The 19,579-nt window shown below is 43.0% G+C and overlaps 1 protein-coding gene across 1 annotated transcript in view; it reads left to right on the top strand.

The window, feature by feature from the left end:
• Positions 1-19,579, top strand: part of LOC142956686 (receptor-type tyrosine-protein phosphatase F) — a 98,123-nt gene that overhangs the window by 4,964 nt on the left and 73,580 nt on the right. Inside the window, exons 2-3 of the mRNA XM_076098402.1 lie at positions 6,448-6,593; positions 7,454-7,595. Coding sequence (XP_075954517.1) covers positions 6,448-6,593; positions 7,454-7,595 — 288 coding nt within the window. The remainder of the gene's footprint in view (positions 1-6,447; positions 6,594-7,453; positions 7,596-19,579) is intronic.

Genomic DNA, 19,579 nt, shown 5'->3' with positions numbered 1-19,579 from the left:
CCCCGAATCTCCTTTCGTATTCCCACAGCAACTTTACAGAGCAACTTGGATTTCCATTACAAAGATGTCATGCTATATGCTTTATTGCATATTCAAGCCACATTCAAAATGTGCTTTTCTTTTCCTTCTTCGCATTTTGTTACCCACCCACACATGCCTCCAAATGCTACAGTCAGTCAGTCCTTCACAGTTTCAGAATGGGAAAAAAACGCTTAGTTTCATGACAATGTTTCATCAAGTGAATGAAAGGAACATGGGTGGTGATGTAGCCTCAGGGTTCATGCAGACGAGCTGTGCAGTTCAGCCAAGACGTTAGCTGGCTCGTCTTGTAGCTGAGGGCCACGTACTTCATTAACATCCTGGACATTGGAGACAAAGAGAGATTTAGCATTTCACATTTGCATTGTCGCCATTGTGTGGCAGACCATCCACTCAGATAATGATATGGTCAGTCTCCAACCAGCAATACATTATGGGTGTTAGCATTGAGAAGAGCAACTGTAAAACATGAAGTATTCTTTGCCCTCATTGTATAACCATCATTTTCATTAAAATAGCATATTTTTCCTGAGTGAGTGTATTCTTAGACAGCTTTGACTATATTCACGCTGATCCCAATAATGGAAATTCACCACGATCAACTTATTGTGAGTGTTGTTTTCTTTCCATGACCTGCGATTTAATCCTGTATCGTTCCATCTCTATCCCCAAGTAATATAAAACCTCACGTTCTCAACTGTGTGATAACAAATAACACTCACCTCCTCACCATCACCATCAAAAACTACACACTGAAGCATTTATCCTTGCATGTCTTTCAAACAGCTCATTTTAAATGTGCACTCCAGGCATTGGTCGCCAATTTTTCTTCAAATGTCATTTATTGACTGACGGATAAGAAGAGCGAGAGAGCAGACTTGAGAGATGCCTCCTTCGTTTATAATCGGCTTGAGAAGATGAAAGCCATTACATTAATGCTGCTCACACTGGGAGGAGAGGACTGATGGGTAATTGCACTTAGAGTTCTTGTTCTTCTCCGCTGTCTTGAATAATTCACTGAAGGCTGGAAGGCCTGATAGAAAGCCCGTCTTCATGGTCCACCAGGGTATTGAAAGCTTGATGTTTTTCTTTTTCCCTTTCTCCTCTATAGGTTTAGATATGTTGTCTTGAGTACAGTCTCTCATCGATGATGAATGGTGTTGCTCTTGCGATTTCACTGAAGTTCTGATTATGCTTTAAAAGCTCCATCAATCTTCCGCCACTACGCTATCATTCTTTTTTTTTGGGGGGGGGGGGTTTCTCTGTTATGACGAGTGAATGGAGTGGGTAATGCAACAAAACTGGACTATCCAGCAATAACCTGTTCAAACATGCAGGGAAATAAGAAATCACCCAGAAACCAGGATGTTCTCGGTGCGAGGTGCAAATACTGAACCTTTGTATCTATAAGTTGATGCTAAAGCTTTAGGCCTAATTATCTGAGCTAAAAACATTCATACTATGTCTCACTCACCTTACTCTGTATATTATATATTATATATACAGTATATGTGTATCTAGTTCACAGTGAGGGGAACTATAGTGGAGGAGCTGGTGTGCACAATATCAGCTGCTCTGCTATCTCCAATGTGAACTCAATTTGACAGATTAGAGATAACATTTTAAAATAAGATAATAAAAATAAATCAAGTTGACCTTAGATACATGGACCAAGGAGAGGCTAACCCTGCTTCATATAATTCAGTCTGATGGTCCGTCAGCATAAATTCTAACATCTACTGTGTACAAGTGTCATTTGGGGTGGGGTGGGGGGGGGTTAACACAATGCTCAATGCCTGGTGTTCAGATGTAAAAGAGAAGTGCAGATAGCAAACATGATGTTTATTGGTTTAAACAAACAGCCTGAAGTGCAGTTGACTTTATTGGGGTAAATAACTTGCAGGGGAGGCAGCTTTATATGGAATTAATTGCAAACAAGTTGCCTGCTAATGGCCCGAAAAGGCCTTAATGGAAGTGTTCCATTAATACAACCAGTGCTGATGCCATCAGACAAATTTCCACTAAGTGTTGCCTCATGAAAATGATAACCTGCTAATCTATTATTAATACGAATTAATGGTTTTCCCTCTGCCGCATGTGTATCGATCCCTGATACTCTACACCGCAGAGTAATTCTCACCGGGCCCTGTGGCAGGCTTGGGAATACACCAATTGTTAGCCACACAAGTGCCATTTACGCGACTCTCCCTGCTGTCTCTGCATTTATTACAAGCTCTGAGGCCCCTGACAAGGATGAAAGAGAAAACCGTAAAGCTGCTCAGGAAGTATAGCAAACAGTTACGCTGCTCAGAACAGCAAAACACTGTCTTCAAAAAATATTTGAGTAAACCACTTTCCATTTTATCCAGTCTCTTAAACGCTCTGTTCTTGTGCTGAAATATGACCCATATGAGTTTAGTCATCCGACCCAATTTCTTGTGCTGTCCTTGAGAAAGTTGTCTGCGGTACATTTACAGGTGTACCTGATTACCCTTCCCCAAAACCTTCAGATCTATCTAGTGAGAATTAAAACACCTGTAGCAGTACGGGAACCCCCCCCCCTACCTTTTTATCTCTCTAACGACCTCAGACCTCAGAAATACTGCTGCAGGTATTAGATTTACTGAGAGGAGCTGTTTAATCCCCCTACACAGAGCAATCAGCAGCCTCGGTACTGTCTAAAGCTGATATCTATGCAGATATTCACAATAGCCTGCCCTCACATTTACATTTCAAGTCAAACGAGCACAGATATGCATGCTTGTGATTATAAGAGAGAATACACCTGCTTTGTGTACACGCTGCAGCATAATTGCTAAATGTGACAATTTATTACTAACAACTAGGGCTAGACTAAACTAGCACTTTGTATGACGCTTTTGAACATTAGGCGTTAAAAGGGTTTGCATTAATTTCCCTAATAACCCTATGATTTGTTTGATAAGCATGACTTGTGTGTGTGGTAGCATACAAGAAACAACTTATTAGTCCCACAAAATAAGGCTTTCGCTTGTGTGGCCTGTTTTTCGCTTTGATTAACTTACTCCATTCATTAGTTGTAACATGAAAGCCTTTTTGCTCTACTAACAACTTTTTTTTTCACCACCACCACCACCAGGCATGCTGCTGTTGTGTACAGCATCATGTTTTGCATGTGGATCACTTTTTGATCTTTCTGATGCATTAATTTGGTAATTATAACCCCAACATTGAATGATTGACTTGTAATCCAGCTATGCTTATCTGCTTTGATTTTTATAACCCAGCTGAGGTGTTTACACGATAGCCTCAGTAATTAGAGCAGCGCATTCATCTTGTTAGCCCGGAAAAAAACAGAATGTGGTAAATACGAGTCGATAACCTCAACCCTGAAATTGTGGCACCTTGCAACCAACACCGGGCCTGACAGGTGTGGCAGCACTTCCTACACATGCCAGCGAGGAGAGTGCACGCGTTAAAGCCTCGAGTGTCAACATCGGAGTTTTCAATGTGATGTATCAAAGCTGAGAAAAAGTGCAGCTCAAAGCTCGCAGTCACTGCCTGAGAGAAGGATTTGCATAGGTAGGTGTACGTGTTTTCCACCTCGTCCCTGCCATTGCGCTCATGTGACAAGTGCCTGACAGCCAGGCAAATGGGACACAGGCAGAAAAAAAAAAAGGGTTGAGTCTGGATTTTGTCTCTCTAAGAAAAGAACTGACAAACCCAGCAGTTTGATATCATCACCCGCCAGTCGTGGCAGAGTGATGGAGGAACTGTGCTCAGTCCAGAAATATATGCTTCTGCCCTTTCGAGTGTATTAGGGCAACTATTAACCTGCGATCGAATGCTCGGCGAGATCTGGATTAACGATGGACAGCTTCGAATGTTCCCCTTTTAGTCAAAGGTTAACTATCTACTACGTTTTTAAGAAGCTTAATACAGGAAAAGCTCAGCCAGGGCCAGTTTCCCCTTTTCTTCCACTTATCCTAAAAAATCCCTGTGATTTCTAAGGTCCAGTGGTTCCTTCACTTACATGTTTTTGGCATATACATGAGCTTACATCCTTTCATTTTGAGGCATTTGTCGAGAACTGTTTAATGCGGCCTGATCCTCCGTCTCAGCAACAGCGTGGAAAGCCCTCACAACTTAAACGGGGCCGCTATGGACAGATGTTAGCAGGAACTCTTGGAAGTCAGAACGCTGATAATCAGGTCTCGAGGATTCCAACTCGCCACCCGAGCACGCACAGATGCATGCTCGGGCATACACTCTTATCAGGTTAGAATCATTAGCACGGCTCTCCTGCTGCTGCCTGCGTGTGTCACGGTCACATTCTGACACTACCGAAAACAATTTAGTGCTGCGCGGTGGCGGTCCTCCCTGGGAGGACGAAAATACCATTCAAATGTCAGGTGGGTTTAGGTACTATGAAGGGGTCAAAGGTCACAGATGGATGTATGCTTGTGTCGGATTACGGTGCATTGCCAAGCACGTATAACTGCCTACTCACACACTACTCACACTGCACTACAGCACACTTCAGCCTGTCAGTGTTCTGTAAAATGCTGTGGATTTGATTGTGTTTTTGTCCTTGTTGGCTTATCGTCATTGTTCTTTTTTAAGCAAAGAACCATGTTATCTTTCATCTCTTTTGCTAACGTGACAGGTATTTGACAGTGACTTGCTCCCAAAAAGAAAAACAGGTCATAAAATGTATTATTTCAAGAGTAAACAACATCAGATTGATTCCTACAATATTCCTTTTAAAGCGGTGAGGAGACGGTATCTTCTCCCATGTGAAGTGTATAGAGCAGTATTAAGGTATTGACTTATGTTTGACTGATATATATATATATATATATATATATATATATATATATATATATATATGTATGTTTACTAGTGCAACTGCACTGTTATCTGTAAGGCCAACTGAAATCCTTTGTGACACCCAAACTTGTCAGATTGTACAAATATTGAGACAGCTGCTGGTACCTCCACCCATCTGCATTTGAATGTGTAAAATCATCCCACATTAACGTGTTACGTGTGCACGCGCACTTCTCTGCCTGCAAGCTTTCGGTTCGGTTTATATTTTATTGTGCGTTGAAGAAAGCTCTTAAACAACGGCAGACGCCACCACCTCTCTCTCTCTCTCTCTCTCTCTCTCTCTCTCTCTCTCTCACACCAAGCGAGGGCAGAGGTAGACCATGCAGCAGGTGGACCTTGAGAGCATGCTCACTGAAGTCCTTATCCATATCAGAAAGATTCAAGGTACAATGTTATGTCCCCCTCCCCGCCACCTCCCCGTCTCCCACCAAAGTTATATTAGAACACATAAAACAGAAAGCAATGGTGGCAGCCACTGCTGGATTTTCCCCAGCGTGTCCTCGGCGGGAGAAGGCTGGCGTCTCCTCTGTGTATACAGCGTAATGATTCACCCCATTGTGCGCGTCTCCGCGGGGCCGTCTGCTCGTCACCACGGCGGTTTAGGTGTTCCCCCACCTCCCTCTTTAATGACTCTGGAGATGAAACACGAGCTGACGGAGCTGGTAATGAGGACATTGTGTCAGGCACGTATTATGCACGTCTGAGGCCGTAAATAAAGCATAGAGCACGGCGGCTATAGCGTGGAGCTACGGTAGAATCATGTCAACTTAGACAGGCTGTCGCTGACACACACACGTACACACACGTACACACTCCATTGTACTGCGCACAATGATGTTGGGTGTGGCGCTTGATAAAAACACCCTGAAGGCAAACAGGGGAAGTCAATAGGTGTTCACCAAGGTAGTCCGTTGTGTTGTTGTAAACACACTTTATGTAGGACGTCACACTGATGTTTCAGACTCACACCATATAGTAGCCTTGTTTAGATTTTAGGACATGCCAACCAGTTTTAATGCCTCATAAAACAAAGATAGTTTGAATGCTAAAAAACCTGATAAACTCCCACAGTGTCTAATTTACCCGCATCTTGCTCTTCTTTCTGTCATTTTCTTTTGTTGAAGAGTAGGAGTCAGTCTGCTTATCTTGTTTTATCCTTTGGGTTTAATGCAGTCCCTCATGTTCAAGAGTTAGAACCGCAACTTCATTGTTTTCGCTTGACAAACTTTGCGGTTTCAAATGGCGTGTCAAAGCAGAGGCGAGGAATTGAACAGCATACAGTGACAGGCAGGCACACAAAGACTGGATGTTCCTCCCGTGACTGAGCTGCAGGTGTGCGAGGCAAACAATGTGGGTTTTGTCATTTTAGCCTTTGTGTGGAGAAAATGATACCCATAAATAACCAAGTTGCAGTAGGCACTAACATCACCTTCTTCTCTCCCCCTCCCTTCTGCTCTGCTCCTCCCCTGCCTCTCTCCCTCCCTCTTTTTTTTTATCACTTTCCGTCTCCCTCTACCCTCTTTGCTCCGGCTTCCTCAGGCGTGCCAAGTTTCGTCAAATCCCCAGAGGACCAGACGGGCATCTCGGGAGGAGTTGCGTCGTTTGTGTGCCTGGCCACCGGGGAGCCCAAACCCAGAATCACCTGGATGAAGAAAGGCAAGAAAGTCAGCTCCCAGCGCTTTGAGGTGAGCACTCACGCGTGACTCTCAGATCTGTGAACAGATCATACAACACCCACGTGTACACAACAACAACATAAATACACCTGGCACAAACACAACACACGTGATGTGAAATATTACAGGCGTGGGCTTCAGACTGCCTTTTCCAACCCTCTCTCATTAACACAGACACACCCACACACGCTTGCACACTCACAGCGTTTACACAAAGCACACACTCGCACAGCGCACGCAATCAATTGCCCTATTATTGAGCATCACACCAACTCTTCTCTTCTGCAAGCGAGACCAGACAGGCCTCCCTTCTCTTTAATCTCCTTCCATCTTGATTTATACAGTCTTCTTCATCTCTTTCACACCCTCATCCTTCCCCCTCCTGGTTCTCAGCTCCACTGCTAGCCATACACTCCCTTGATGTATTACTTGATGTATTTCCCCTCCTTCTTTTGAACCCATGCGAACAGAAGGAAGTGCCGTACGTGGGAACTCCCACTGTTTCGGACCAGTCTTTCCTCTGTAGCATAAGTAGTTGTTGGAGCCGGGGGTGCGATTATACTCCTGTTTGGTATTCCTTGATATGATGATATGCTGCTGTACACCACAGTGTTTTGGGATATCTTTTAATAATATCATTCTCTTTAAAGATCGTAGTGGTCTCTCTTTTGTATTTAAGAGGAAAGTTTGGCTTTTTTAGTGAGAACAGACGTATATAGTGTTGTTACATCTGAAAAAGTCTAAATTCTGCGCCACGACATGAAAATATGCTTTTAGAAACTGATAATGCTGCAGAAAACATTTATATGTTGCAATAAAGTCCCTAAAAATACCATTGCTGCCCTTTTGCTTTGCTGTGGCTCTCGTAGGTGATTGAGTTTGATGACGGCTCGGGCTCCGTACTGCGGATCCAGCCACTGCGCACACACAGAGACGAAGCCATTTACGAGTGCACAGCCACCAACATTGCTGGCGAGATCAACACCAGCGCCAAGCTTACAGTGCTTGAAGGTAAGATAAGTCTTTTTTTTTCTCGCTTGGTTTCTTTCTCCATCTTACTTTTGCTGTTACTCTTTTCTCTCCCCCCTCCTCCCTTTGCTGCTGCTTCTGCTGCTTTTTAAAGCTTTTATTCCAATACATCCCAAAGCCTGTATGAGTGTTTAGCTTAATAATTCATACATAAACGTTTGCAAACGCTGAGGATTCCTGGTATTGGTGTCATGAGGGAGCAGATCTATCTTAATGTAATCTCCACATGGTCAGAAAAAAAATGCAAGGAATGCATTTTTAAATAAGATAGAATACAGTTAAGCAATTCAAAATGTGGGACCTGGAATCTAGTCACGCCGTAAGAAATATTTACCATTTATTGGCTATAATACTATATTTAATTTGTCTCTTCATCTCAAGGAGTTAGTCAGTCCGAAAACAGCAAAGTAACCCCATAATTAATAAAAAAATTATAAATTGCCTCATTAAAAGCCTTATAATGAAAAATGTAATATACGTGTACATGTCAGCGTTTCCCTGCTTATCCAAAGAACTTTAAGAAAAACGCTCTACATGAATATATAACGTTTTTTCGCTTGTCTACACTTAAAGAACTCCCCTCCATGCCGACAGGCTACTCTGACCTCCATGGACCTCTTTCCCCTCCTTGCCTATAGAGTTATGTATGCGATTTACGCACCGCTCCCTGCGCAGCCTTCCACATCACTGAGCTGTAACATGGATTTCCTCCTTAATTGATTGTAATTTTGCCATGTGGGTGCTAGTCACAGCAGGAGTTGATTTCATTAGAAACTTACAAGAAAAAAAGCTCCAGAGCTCGGCAGCCATTACACTGGCATTAAAGCAGACCCCCTCTCCTTCTAATACGGCCTCTCCATCCCCCGTTTGAATCCCATCTTTCTTACACCCGCCCTTCCTTTTTCTTCTTCATCTGTCCACGCTGATTTGATGATATCATCGGCTTGCGTAATCTTCCCGAAGGGACTTTTCTCCTGCACAAAGAAAGCTCTTCTTTTGCACTGTATCGTGAGGAATGCTGCACAAACAAACTGCACTAACATCACATCAATGAAATGAGTCTTACTCAACGTTGAGCAACTGTTCTCACCAGCAGACGTGCTTTGCACGAAGTCATCTTCTCTCTATGTGATCCCGTGCTGAGTGTTGTAGCTGCTCGACCCGGAGTCCAGTACGATTCAGACACGTAGCTTATGATGCATGCTTTTATCTGTTGGGCTTTACTAGTGCATACATTTATAGCAGCATTAAAGCTGCATCAATCAATATTCTTTTTGATAATAATAAATCGAGGGACGACATAAGAAAAGGTTTCCAGTGTTGATGATTCCGCGACCAGTCAACTCCTGAATTTGCACTTCTGTGCAGAGGTGAGCCACTGTGTAAGCTCATTGTTTTGGTCTGACAAACCAAAACAATGTAGGTTGATAAAAAAAAAAGCTGTGGACAGCTGCTCTCAGCCCACAAGCTCAAGCAAGCCGGTTTCACGCTACGTGTTCCGAGTGAAGTGGCAGACAGCCAAAGTAAGCCAACGGCTTCTTCGTGGAGCATTTAGCAAGGTGAAGAGAGACGGATGTTTAATTCCAAACTAGGACTTTATTAGAACGTTGCCAAGTTGTTTTGCATCTGCTGGAAGTAGCCTAAGGAATCTAATCCAAAACATATGAGCTTATATATTATAATGGTTGTTGCTGTGATGTTGTTTCCACCTGTTGTCGTCCAAAAATATCTTCATACTGATTTTCTACTGTAAATAATTGGAATTTATGTAATGAGGTTAGACATATAGTTTACATTACAGTTGAATTATCGATGTATTAAAATACATCAAATTACAAATGGAGGAAGATCTTTTGAATGTAATAAAGGAGTACACTCCTTAAATAAGTGGTTCTGCTTTTTGTTCTAACCTCTGAAGTAGTTCCTTGTTCTTCCAGAGGCTGGTAGAGAACAGAACCACACATCATATTTCATCAAAATAACCGCTCTGCTCCTCCAGCACCCCGAGGATGTGCTGGACAACTCTGAGCCTGTTCATACATGCACAGAAACCGCACCACCATACACACAGAATCATGCATATTCACTTACACAAGCACACTCGGTACAAAGACACACACTTACGGAGCAATGCTGTCAGCTCGGCTCTATTTTTAGGCTATTGTTTGTAGCCGAGCGATACATCAAGTTCATATCAGCAGCAGTACACAAGAAAACACTCGGGCAGCACCAAACAGACGGGGAGTAATGATCCTCCTCCTTAATGGGGCGGTGGTGGCCTGGAGGTTGTAGCAGTCGGTGTCGCGTAAGAATGTCGCTGTTTGGAATCAATTGATTTAAAAAAATCTGGAGAAAGCGAAAAAAGAAACCAGCTGAGCTTTTTGTAAACTTTCAATGATTTCATTTCAGTCATTGTGGTGCCCTTGAGCAAGGCACCGAAGCAGTAAAGCTGCCCACTGACCAATACGAGAGGAGTGTAGCTGTCCTGGGCAGAAAGCGCAAAGTTACGCGTTGCCTAAAAACATGTCAACCGTCCCTAAATAAAGGTTGAAAAAATGACTTCACAAGTATACACTTCCTGTTTTTGCATTCCAAATGAAAAGCCGCACACTTCTCACATGTGACTTAAAGTACTACAGTGAGCACCCTCATCCGGAGAGGCAGTGAGAATGGTGAAGTCATTATCCCACTAAGTCGATCTGGATTACAGGTATTAGCAGAGCAAAGGAAGGTCGAGCATTAATTATGATTCTTTCATATACTGGCTCTTTATTTTGTTATGCCAATCCTTCAAAATATGGATTATGACGGCCATATCGGTGCAGCTTTACACGTGCTTTCACTTTGCTCATAGGTAGGCTGTATAATTAAAATACCACGGTTCAGAAGTGTATTATAGCCTTTGGATCACTTGCTTGGGATTTTTTTAGCCGAATACAATATTGTGTCAGTACTGCCAACTTCTCACTGAAGGTAACGCCAGCAGTCTTCAAGAATACCCTTCGAGGGATTTCGTTTTTGCATAGAAACACAAGTGTTGTGTCAAATTATTTTTCACTCACCCTTTTAAGTTGACTTCACTGGCAGTTAATTCACTTTCTGAGTCAGTGACTGAGTCAAAGGCTGTCAAATAATGACAGAGATGAATGTTACCAGTTGTATAGTAATGAATATGCATGGCATCTGTTTTTGGAGTTCTGTCCACTGTGGATGTTATGTCTGGAGTCTAACCAAAGGCCCCGGCTGTATAGTTTAGCGTGCCACTCACCTGTTGGGAGTTGCAAAGGCATGTTTTCACACCAGAGCCGAAGTTAGGCTTTAGCACTTTTGCGGTCATGAGTCCCGAGTCACTCAGTAATTCTGTCACGCTGTAACAGCCCTGCTCTTTGTTCCTGGCGGTTCTCACGCCCCCGCCCGAGAGGTCACACCACTGAGACTTACACATGGGCCCAAAGTCAGCTCAGCCATCCCTCATTGTCTGTGTGTGTGTGTGTGAGAGAGACGTATACATACAGCAGGAGGAACGGAGTTGTATTCTCTTATTGTTGTCACACTGTCGGAAGTCAAAATCGGAAGATCCTTGTCTGTAATCATCTTTTTCTCACTGTGATGTTTTGAATAATGGCCGACAAAAGTACCATCCTGCCTAGACTGCGTGTGCGTGAGAGAGAGCAAGTCAGTCAGTTATGTGCAGGTCCGACTTTGTATGGGTAAATAACAACGCTGAGACAAGAGGGGGAGGTGTGTTTGACAGTCTCTCATTCCCAAATTCTCATCCCCTCGTTCCTTTAGTTTCTGCCTTATTGTCTCTATAACTTTCTCTGTTCTCTCTCTGTATCTGTATAATATAGTGGACAGTGTGGCTTTGAAGCTGTGGGGTAGTATAAAGAGATGACCAGAGGGAACAATGACTCATTACTTGGGTAACGATGCCGAATGTTTTGACCTTGAGCGCCCCTCTTGAATGGAAGTGCCTCAGTGAATGTTCAGGTAAATGGTGCTTGTCTCGCTGATGTATGAAATAAACTACTGCGGGCCAGAGAAGACACCTCAGCTCTCAACATCAGTCTTAAATGCAGCGTGCTGTCACTTCTCCACGTCGAGGCAATCTTTCATATTTTCAGAGCTGTTAGCATTTGATGAGCATGTCAAATGTAAAATGCAATGACTCAGATCAGGAAATGACAAAGGTGGTGTCAAAACCATGCCTTGACATTAACGGTGATGATAAAACTGATGAGGCTCTGTGGGGCAATGAATAGAGGGACTGTTTTCAAAATTGGAACCTTTTTCCAAAACCAGAGCCAAATTCTTGAGCAAAATCCTTAAAGGGACATGTTTTAATCGGCTTCTATCAGCAACATGGGAATTGCAACATTGACAAGTCCTGGGAAAAGCCTGCAGCGACCGGCTCGTAACATATAAATAATAATGCATATTTTACAAATCAGCCGTATACTTGGTAAGGCCGTTCAACACAAACATCCAACAGCAGGTCACATATCACAAAGACAAATCCTTGTAAACACATTTCCGTTTATGGTGTGAGAATAAAATGGCTCGCATTGCTGTTTGCTCTGCATTAGTTCTGTATTTCCAAAACAAAAAGCTTAAAGCCGGGAATCTTATCTCCAGCCAAAGTGGTTGTATTATCAAGCCGTGGGAAAGTGGAAGTCGTCACCCTTATCTGCTCGCCCTCTAATTTTCAATAGTTTCAGCAAAATTCCTCTCCAATAAAAAGTTAAAACCAGCATTAAAATGTCAAGCGGGTATCTGCGGAGCTGCATGCGAGTCGAGAACGTTCCTTAAGCGTGAGCAGACACTCGGGTATATTCTGTTGATTTTTCTGCTGTGCTGGATTCTCTTGTCCTTTGGGAGACAGCGGGACCTGTCTGTGGGAAAGAAACGGTATCAGATCAAAAGTCCCATCATTACCGCAAAACTCCGCCGTCAGAGCGAGAATTAGAAAGGTTGTCCTTCAGGCCAGCTGCGCAGCTTTTTTTGAAGTTCCCCGGCAGTGCGTCTCTCAACACAAAATGTCGAGAGAAAAAAAATGTTTTGGAAAGGTCAAATGAGAAATATGCAAGCGTTCAAAGCTTCTCCACTGGAGGAAAAAATAGCTGCTTGCTTGGTGAAAACATGCCAAACATCTAACTCTGATATTAATAGCGCTTTTGATTATGAGTCCATGTTATGCCTCTCTAATTTTAAGATTGGGATTATAATTATACAGCAGTGTTGAAAACCAGTCGGTTTCTGCACACAGTTCAAAACGTTTCAGAATGGAATTGAGTGCAGTGTCCCAGCTTCACTGTGTTGGATGTATTTAGTGGCCCTGTGTTTGGTGACAGTAAACAAATTACTGCCTCACTGGTTAGAAAAAGGCCTTTATTTGCTTGGCATGCATTATAGTCCCCTGTGCAGAGGCAAGAAATGACTGCGACACAATGCCAGTAATAAATATCTCAGGAGCCAAGCAAGTGCGGACAACAAACCTGACTGGATGAACAGCATAGAAATCGCATTGCGCCTCTTCCCAGGCAAGATAAATACAGAAGCTATATCGGAATGATTTAATACCGAGCCCCGCTTCTCTGACAACTTAATCCTCTCCTTCGCGCTATTCAAATCATCCACAATGACCAAAATAAGGTCTGTTGTGTAACTGCTATTCCTATTACTTTTCCCCCTCTCTCTCGGATTCTCTTTGTGAATGATGGTTGGTTTCTGTTATGTTCAAGCTGCAATTGTAATAGCTGTCTCCTCATGTTGTGGAAGAAAGTAAGTGGTCAGTTCATGTCTGCAGGTTGTTGATCAGGATGATGCAGGGTGTGAAAGTTTGCGTTTACTTTCAAGTGGAACAGGTTTGACTTCTGTCTACGGGGCAGGGCTGTTATTTGTCATAACATGCTGCATGAATACAGAAGCACAAACTTGCACGCACACTAAACCGCTTAGGGACACACACACACGCGTACACATATTCAGCGAACTTCAGGTGTACCCCCCCCCTACTGTATTTCTGAGCTCCATTGTGTCGGTCTGTGTCACAGATTTAATTTCTCCCACCATCTGCTGGCTGGAGGCCCAGCGTCGTAGATCATATCCAGCCTGACAGATACAAACTGCATCTGTCTATGCATGCTTCTCCCAAGGACTCACACAATACGGCAGAGTGGAATCACCCTCCTGGCCACCCAATCTGCAACCTCACATCCCCACTTTCAAGGACTTGGGCATTTGAAGGGGAGGGGGGGCAGATAGCACTTGTATTGTCGTCCCCATTTACCACACCAGAATGCACAGATCATTTAAAAAAGACTACATACATACACTTGTTTTCAGCCGTAAAGACCTAATGAATAATCTAAAAATGACTTTTTAACCAATCAAGCATTTGTTCTGTGCAGAGGACTGCAGGTGAGTGGTTTGTTGAGATTTCGGGGCTTTAATTAGAAGCAACTTTGCTGGAGCGTCCTTGAACGGGACACTAACTCTCTAATCTCTGCCAGCTTGTTGTATTTCTGACCTTCTGCTAGTCTTTCTGTGTGTGATCAATAAATTATCATTAAAAAAATATTAAAAACAACGGGGAAGCAGATTTCCAAAAAGATGTACATCTTTATAATTGTTTATTATCATTATCAGACATTATCTTCTGTTTTGGGTTAAACTATTTAATATGAATGGGGTGTGATCAATAGATAGATCGATTATTTTGTTACTAGCCAAACTTACGCCGGTTAAGATCCGTCCCGTGTTTGACACCGGACTAAAGTTTCCGTCTTCTATGTAGCCGAGACATCTGGATGGATCTCTTGCTTTGAGGCAACATTTTAATTATTTGTACTTGTCCATCAATTGCTCAATGCTTTTGGCGAGCTGTGTCTGTAAAGACCGCAGCGTCTGGTTTGTCTGCGGCGTCAGTGCTGATCATGTCTATTGCCTGAAGGGAGAGAGGGAGAGAGAAAGAGGTCAATGAGTTAAAATAACATTTAAAAAGTGGTTGGTAGAACTAAGAGAGCCAGACCTGTAGTTGTGTAGGGATAACTTCAAAATGTAAGAGTCTATGTGTTTTTGTGTTTTTGTTTTTCTGCAATGGTGGTGAATTAGAGCGGCTCTTTCAAAGTCACTTGATCATTACAGCTTTGCCTGCTTCCCACCACTTTCTGAATTGTTCAAAGCGTGTAATTTGGTATTAAAACCTCTAAACACATCTGCAGCCTGAGCGGATTTACATTCCTCTAATTTATCCCATAACTTCAACCACTCTGGCGAAACTCAACATCCTGAAAGGTGTTAAGGAAATGCTGGGACGTACTTATCCCATGTTAAGAGGGCCAGTGGTGTTCAAAGAATGTTGTAAAGTGTCAGAGCTTCTCACTTTTATCGCAAAGAACACGTTTGTTTAAACTCTAAGAAACAAAAATTGCTGAATGAATGTAGATGAAGTATCATCTGCTGCATTGATGATGATGTCAACTCTTTTCAATGAGGAACTAATGATGTGTAGTCAAAGTTATCTTTGTTGTCTCTTGTGTAAAGCCCCAAACACATATAGGTGTTACAATATAATAGTAACACCTGTGTGAAATAGATCCCGGTGGAGAAAAAGAACAGCTCACAGGTTTTGTTGCATGGTTGTTCCGGTTGATGTGTCCGTTGTTGCTTCTGCTGTCATTTTATTCAGAGCAGAGCTGCAACCTGTCACTGTTTAAAAATGGGAAGTCATGGCCACTGTCGATCGTCAGGACATGTAGAAGTCCTTATCTGGATTTTGTCTCGGGGCTTCAGAAGATATTGGAGATGTGACAAGACATGCGTGTCCTTTGATGTCTGCGCATCGTCTGGAACAGACAGGAATATCCGTCAATTGACATCTGCTGTTAAATATCTGCCACAAACAGCTGAAACAGGCTTTCATTATTCAATTACAGATTTCACTGAAGACCTGTTTGTGAGAGCAGGACCGATGTGATTATCAATAGATGTTTCACCATGCGTGGATCGTATAGAGAGTGGCGCTCTGCTTCCTCCATTAGAGTGTTACGGGCAGTTTTTCCCGGGATTGATTCCTTTCTGTGTTCGTCCCCACGTTTGCATACACTTGCTGGTGATTATCTGAGCCCTGGCGGTTCTTTATTGGTTTCACTCTGAACCAGACAAGAGGCCAGCAGGGAGAGACAGTCGAGCATCTAAATGTGAAGATCCAATATTATTTTTCCAGAAATGTATGCAGCCTCACCGAATGAACGCATCGGGCGATGGAAACTGTCACTCACAAATGTGCTCCCGAATCAAATTGATATTTGACGGGTCAAACGCATACTTGCACCTGAGCACTCAGTGCCTGCAGACAGTTACAGTGTAAGTTTGTATCGAATCAATTCCTTCATTACTTCATGCTGTTTTTCTTACTTTAGCTAAAAGTGTTTTATGCCTCGCCGTGGTTCAACCCCCCCTTGTAACTGTTCTGCATTTTTTGTAATCCAACAGTTGTTAATAGGTCTATCACATTTAATTCCCTCCTCACGGCACAGGAAAACCATAACAATGTAAATCAGAAGTGGGCTGAAATGACAAATTTCAATAAAAAATGCACAGAACTTGGTAGAAGAAATTACTTTTGTGGTAGACCCAAGAGTACAATAACATTTGATTTAATAGATTTCTAACAATTGCTTCATATCATTAGCCCTAGCTTGTAGTGTATTGCATATTGTTTTGGTTGTATAGAAGATTGTCATGAATCATCCGAAAAGATTAGACAACACACCAGGAAAAGCAGAAATCCCGGAAGATAATTAATCTAAATTAAATAGTTTTATAAGAAAGCCCTGCCAATTGATTTACAACTATGGTCATTTCAGGCCACAGCAGTTGATGGTGTTGTGTTGATGCGCATTCATTATTCATAACGTTTCCAATGTGCGCCCCACCCTTAGTACAACACATCATCTCAAAAATGACCACGGTAACACATCACTGATACGATCTCAGCAAAATGCGATAGATAACTATTTATTGTTCGACTTTTTATTATTGTTATATTTGCCGCATGGTATTGCTGCACAAGTTTCTGTCTCTGAATGGGAATAATAAAGTAAAAACAACACACAGTGCTCACAAGAAAAAACCCCGTCTGACATTCTTTTATTTGTTAACAATGACGGCCCGGGTCTAAACCCCAGCAGGTAAAGAGCAAGGTCCACCTTAAAGCGCCGCAGGCCAGTGAGCAAACGGCTCCCCAAGCCCTGGCTGGCTATGGATGGATGGGCCCACTGCATGTCAGGGGGGTTCTAATACCTACACTCAATGAGCTGGCTAATGGGAGTCCTTTCACCCTGACCCCTTTTTTCCTCACACATTTACCCACCAGGCCCTCTTGGCTTACCCACTGGGCCATAGAAGGCTGTGGAGAACAGCTTGTCTCACTATCAGCCTTATAGCTTGGCCTTAAGCTTGACATTTTCCTCATGTTTAAGAGGCATCGTCCCATTTTCTCTAAGCTGCTGAGCTGTGTTTTTCTTTTTCCAAGGTTGTAGTTGATCGGTCTGCTTACAGCTGTCAAAGGCACTGTTGATTTTGCATGCATTACATCAGCATCAATATTTTTGACCTCTTTTTTTGTTTTTGCAAGGGGAGGTTGACTGAGCTTGCATTCTTGGATTCAGAACTGCCCCCCTTAACACTCACAGTGTGAGGGCATGTTCACCAAGTAGTTTGATGCACTTACTTGTTCCTCTCATATTTGATGGAATTGTGGTGAGGTTAGAACCAAGATTGTACCTATCGGAATAAAAAAAAAATGAATGGTCATTGAAATATAAGCCTTAGATATTTGGTTTTACTTTTAACGTGATAATATGTAGATCTCCTAAAACAGTCACAGCTGCAAGCTAATTCACTACAACCACAGAACAGCAGCAGCCACCAGAGTCATGTTTCTCTGGCCTCTTTGTTGGCCAGCTCAGATGACATTATTGCATTTGCCTCTTTTGAGTTGAGCAGTTAATAGGTCACGCCACAGTGTGATATTTCTGAACACCCATCAGTTCTGCAAACCACAACAAAGTTGAAGCGGTCGACGTTGACTCACAGGGCTCTGTGTGTTGTTCATTATCTCAGACCGGGAGAATAAGTAAAGGCTGTCACAGGAGGCCAGTCAGTGAGGATTTAATTAACAGACCCTGCCACATTCCACTACATCCACTGCCGTTCTCAGAACTCATAAAAGCCATCCCTATCTGCTGTAATTACACTAAACATGTCACAATAAAGCTCTGCCGATGATTCATTTGAGTTGTGGAGAGGATCAATTCATTCATTTATTTGCAAACCGCCATTCTGCTTCCTTTTGTAGACCGATTTCATTAACCGTCACGCTTCCTGATTTTTGGTCCTGTCCTTGTTCTTTCCCCCCCCCCCCCCCCCCCCCCCCGGGACACCTGGAGGAATAGCCTGTCTTATTAGCCACATCGTATTACCACAGACATTTACCATGACTTCTTGGGTTTTCCATGTTGGAGGCAGTGTCATTAAAACACGTAGTAAACTACAAACCGCGTACTCCGTAATACTATAATCTGAAAGGTCTTTAATCAAACTCCTGTTGGTATGACCACAAGGCAAGAAGTAGAGCTGTAATCTCGAAAGGAAAGCCTACAGCTGTGCTACTCATACAGCGTAGTTAATGGAGGATGTGATTCTGTGCAGCAGTGCTTGTCCCACAAGGTGACTTGGTCAGCATAACCGTGTGAATTCAGAAGACCACCCTCGGGTTGCAGTAATGGTCGGAGGCCACGGTTATGTACTAACTGGTGCGCCGCAGCATAAATAGCAGGGGTAGGGCATCTGGCAGGGCTGTAGATCATATTGACAACAGTGCAAGTATGATATCAGATAGGAGAAAAAGGGAGAAGTAGAGATGAATAGGAAAGTGGAGAGAGGGAGATGATAAAAAGGGAGGGAGGGAAGGAAGGAAAGAAAGGAGTTTGGGTGGAATTAGATGACTGTTATTGATTATCTGCCTGTAGGCGAGGAAGTAAGGCCAAATGTTCTGCTCTGCCAGACAAAAAAGTGTATTATTTCAAAGGTCATGGCATGCATTAGAGTCTTTTATACTCCAAGTACACTCGGATAAACAGCAGGATAACCGCGCCGTGACGCAAACCACCAGCATGTAGCACCGAGAGCGCTAACAACGGCATTAACCGTGCTTTTGTTATGGCTGTGTTTCTGTCAAGGTCCGTTGCATGCAGGTGTGTCTGTGCGTGCGATTCATTCATCCAATATTTGTTTGGTGCACTACTATCTCCATAGCAACTGCCATAACACCTGGTCAAAGAGATAGCGTGCCAGAGACAACAGGCGTGGCAAGACGTTAAGACGTATTTCAATGCTCATTTCAGTGGACATTGTACATTTGTACTTTTATTTATTTTTATTTTTTTACCATTTTCATGTCATTACAACAGTATTACATCAATGGCCTCCTCGCCGGGTCTTTGATGAGGAGACCTCTGCAGTGGGAGCTCTGCCTGCTAGTATTTCTCTGAAGAGCAGGGGGTCCTGCTGACATGCCCTTCATGGCAGAACATGTGAGAAAACTCCTTGCCCTCCGATGTTTTGCAAGTCAAAAGCACAGAGGCAATTACATGAATACCAGTCGAGTGCGTCTGCCTTATTCTGTGGGCCTTATTAGTCGCTGCCTGAATGTCACAGGATTTCAGAGAGAAACACCTGCAAGTACTACTATACTTAATCAGACACATACACGGTGAGAGTTGACCGAAACACAGGAAATGTTCATTAGCAATAGCTGAAACGATGTATTCTTGCCGCAAATGGAAAGGCTGTTATCTCGAGATGTTTTTTTTTTTCCATTATCACTGTCCAACAGAGTGTGATACCACCACCACTACCTTTGTGTTCCTCATGCATCCATCCATCACCGTTTTTCCCTG

The sequence above is a fragment of the Anarhichas minor genome, unplaced genomic scaffold (assembly GCF_050575085.1).
Source record: "Anarhichas minor isolate MPS153535 unplaced genomic scaffold, ASM5057508v1 ptg000024l, whole genome shotgun sequence".
NCBI classification, from domain to species: Eukaryota; Metazoa; Chordata; class Actinopteri; order Perciformes; family Anarhichadidae; genus Anarhichas; species Anarhichas minor.
Note: the sequence above shows the minus strand (reverse complement) of the source record. Positions and strands in the feature narration are given on the sequence as shown.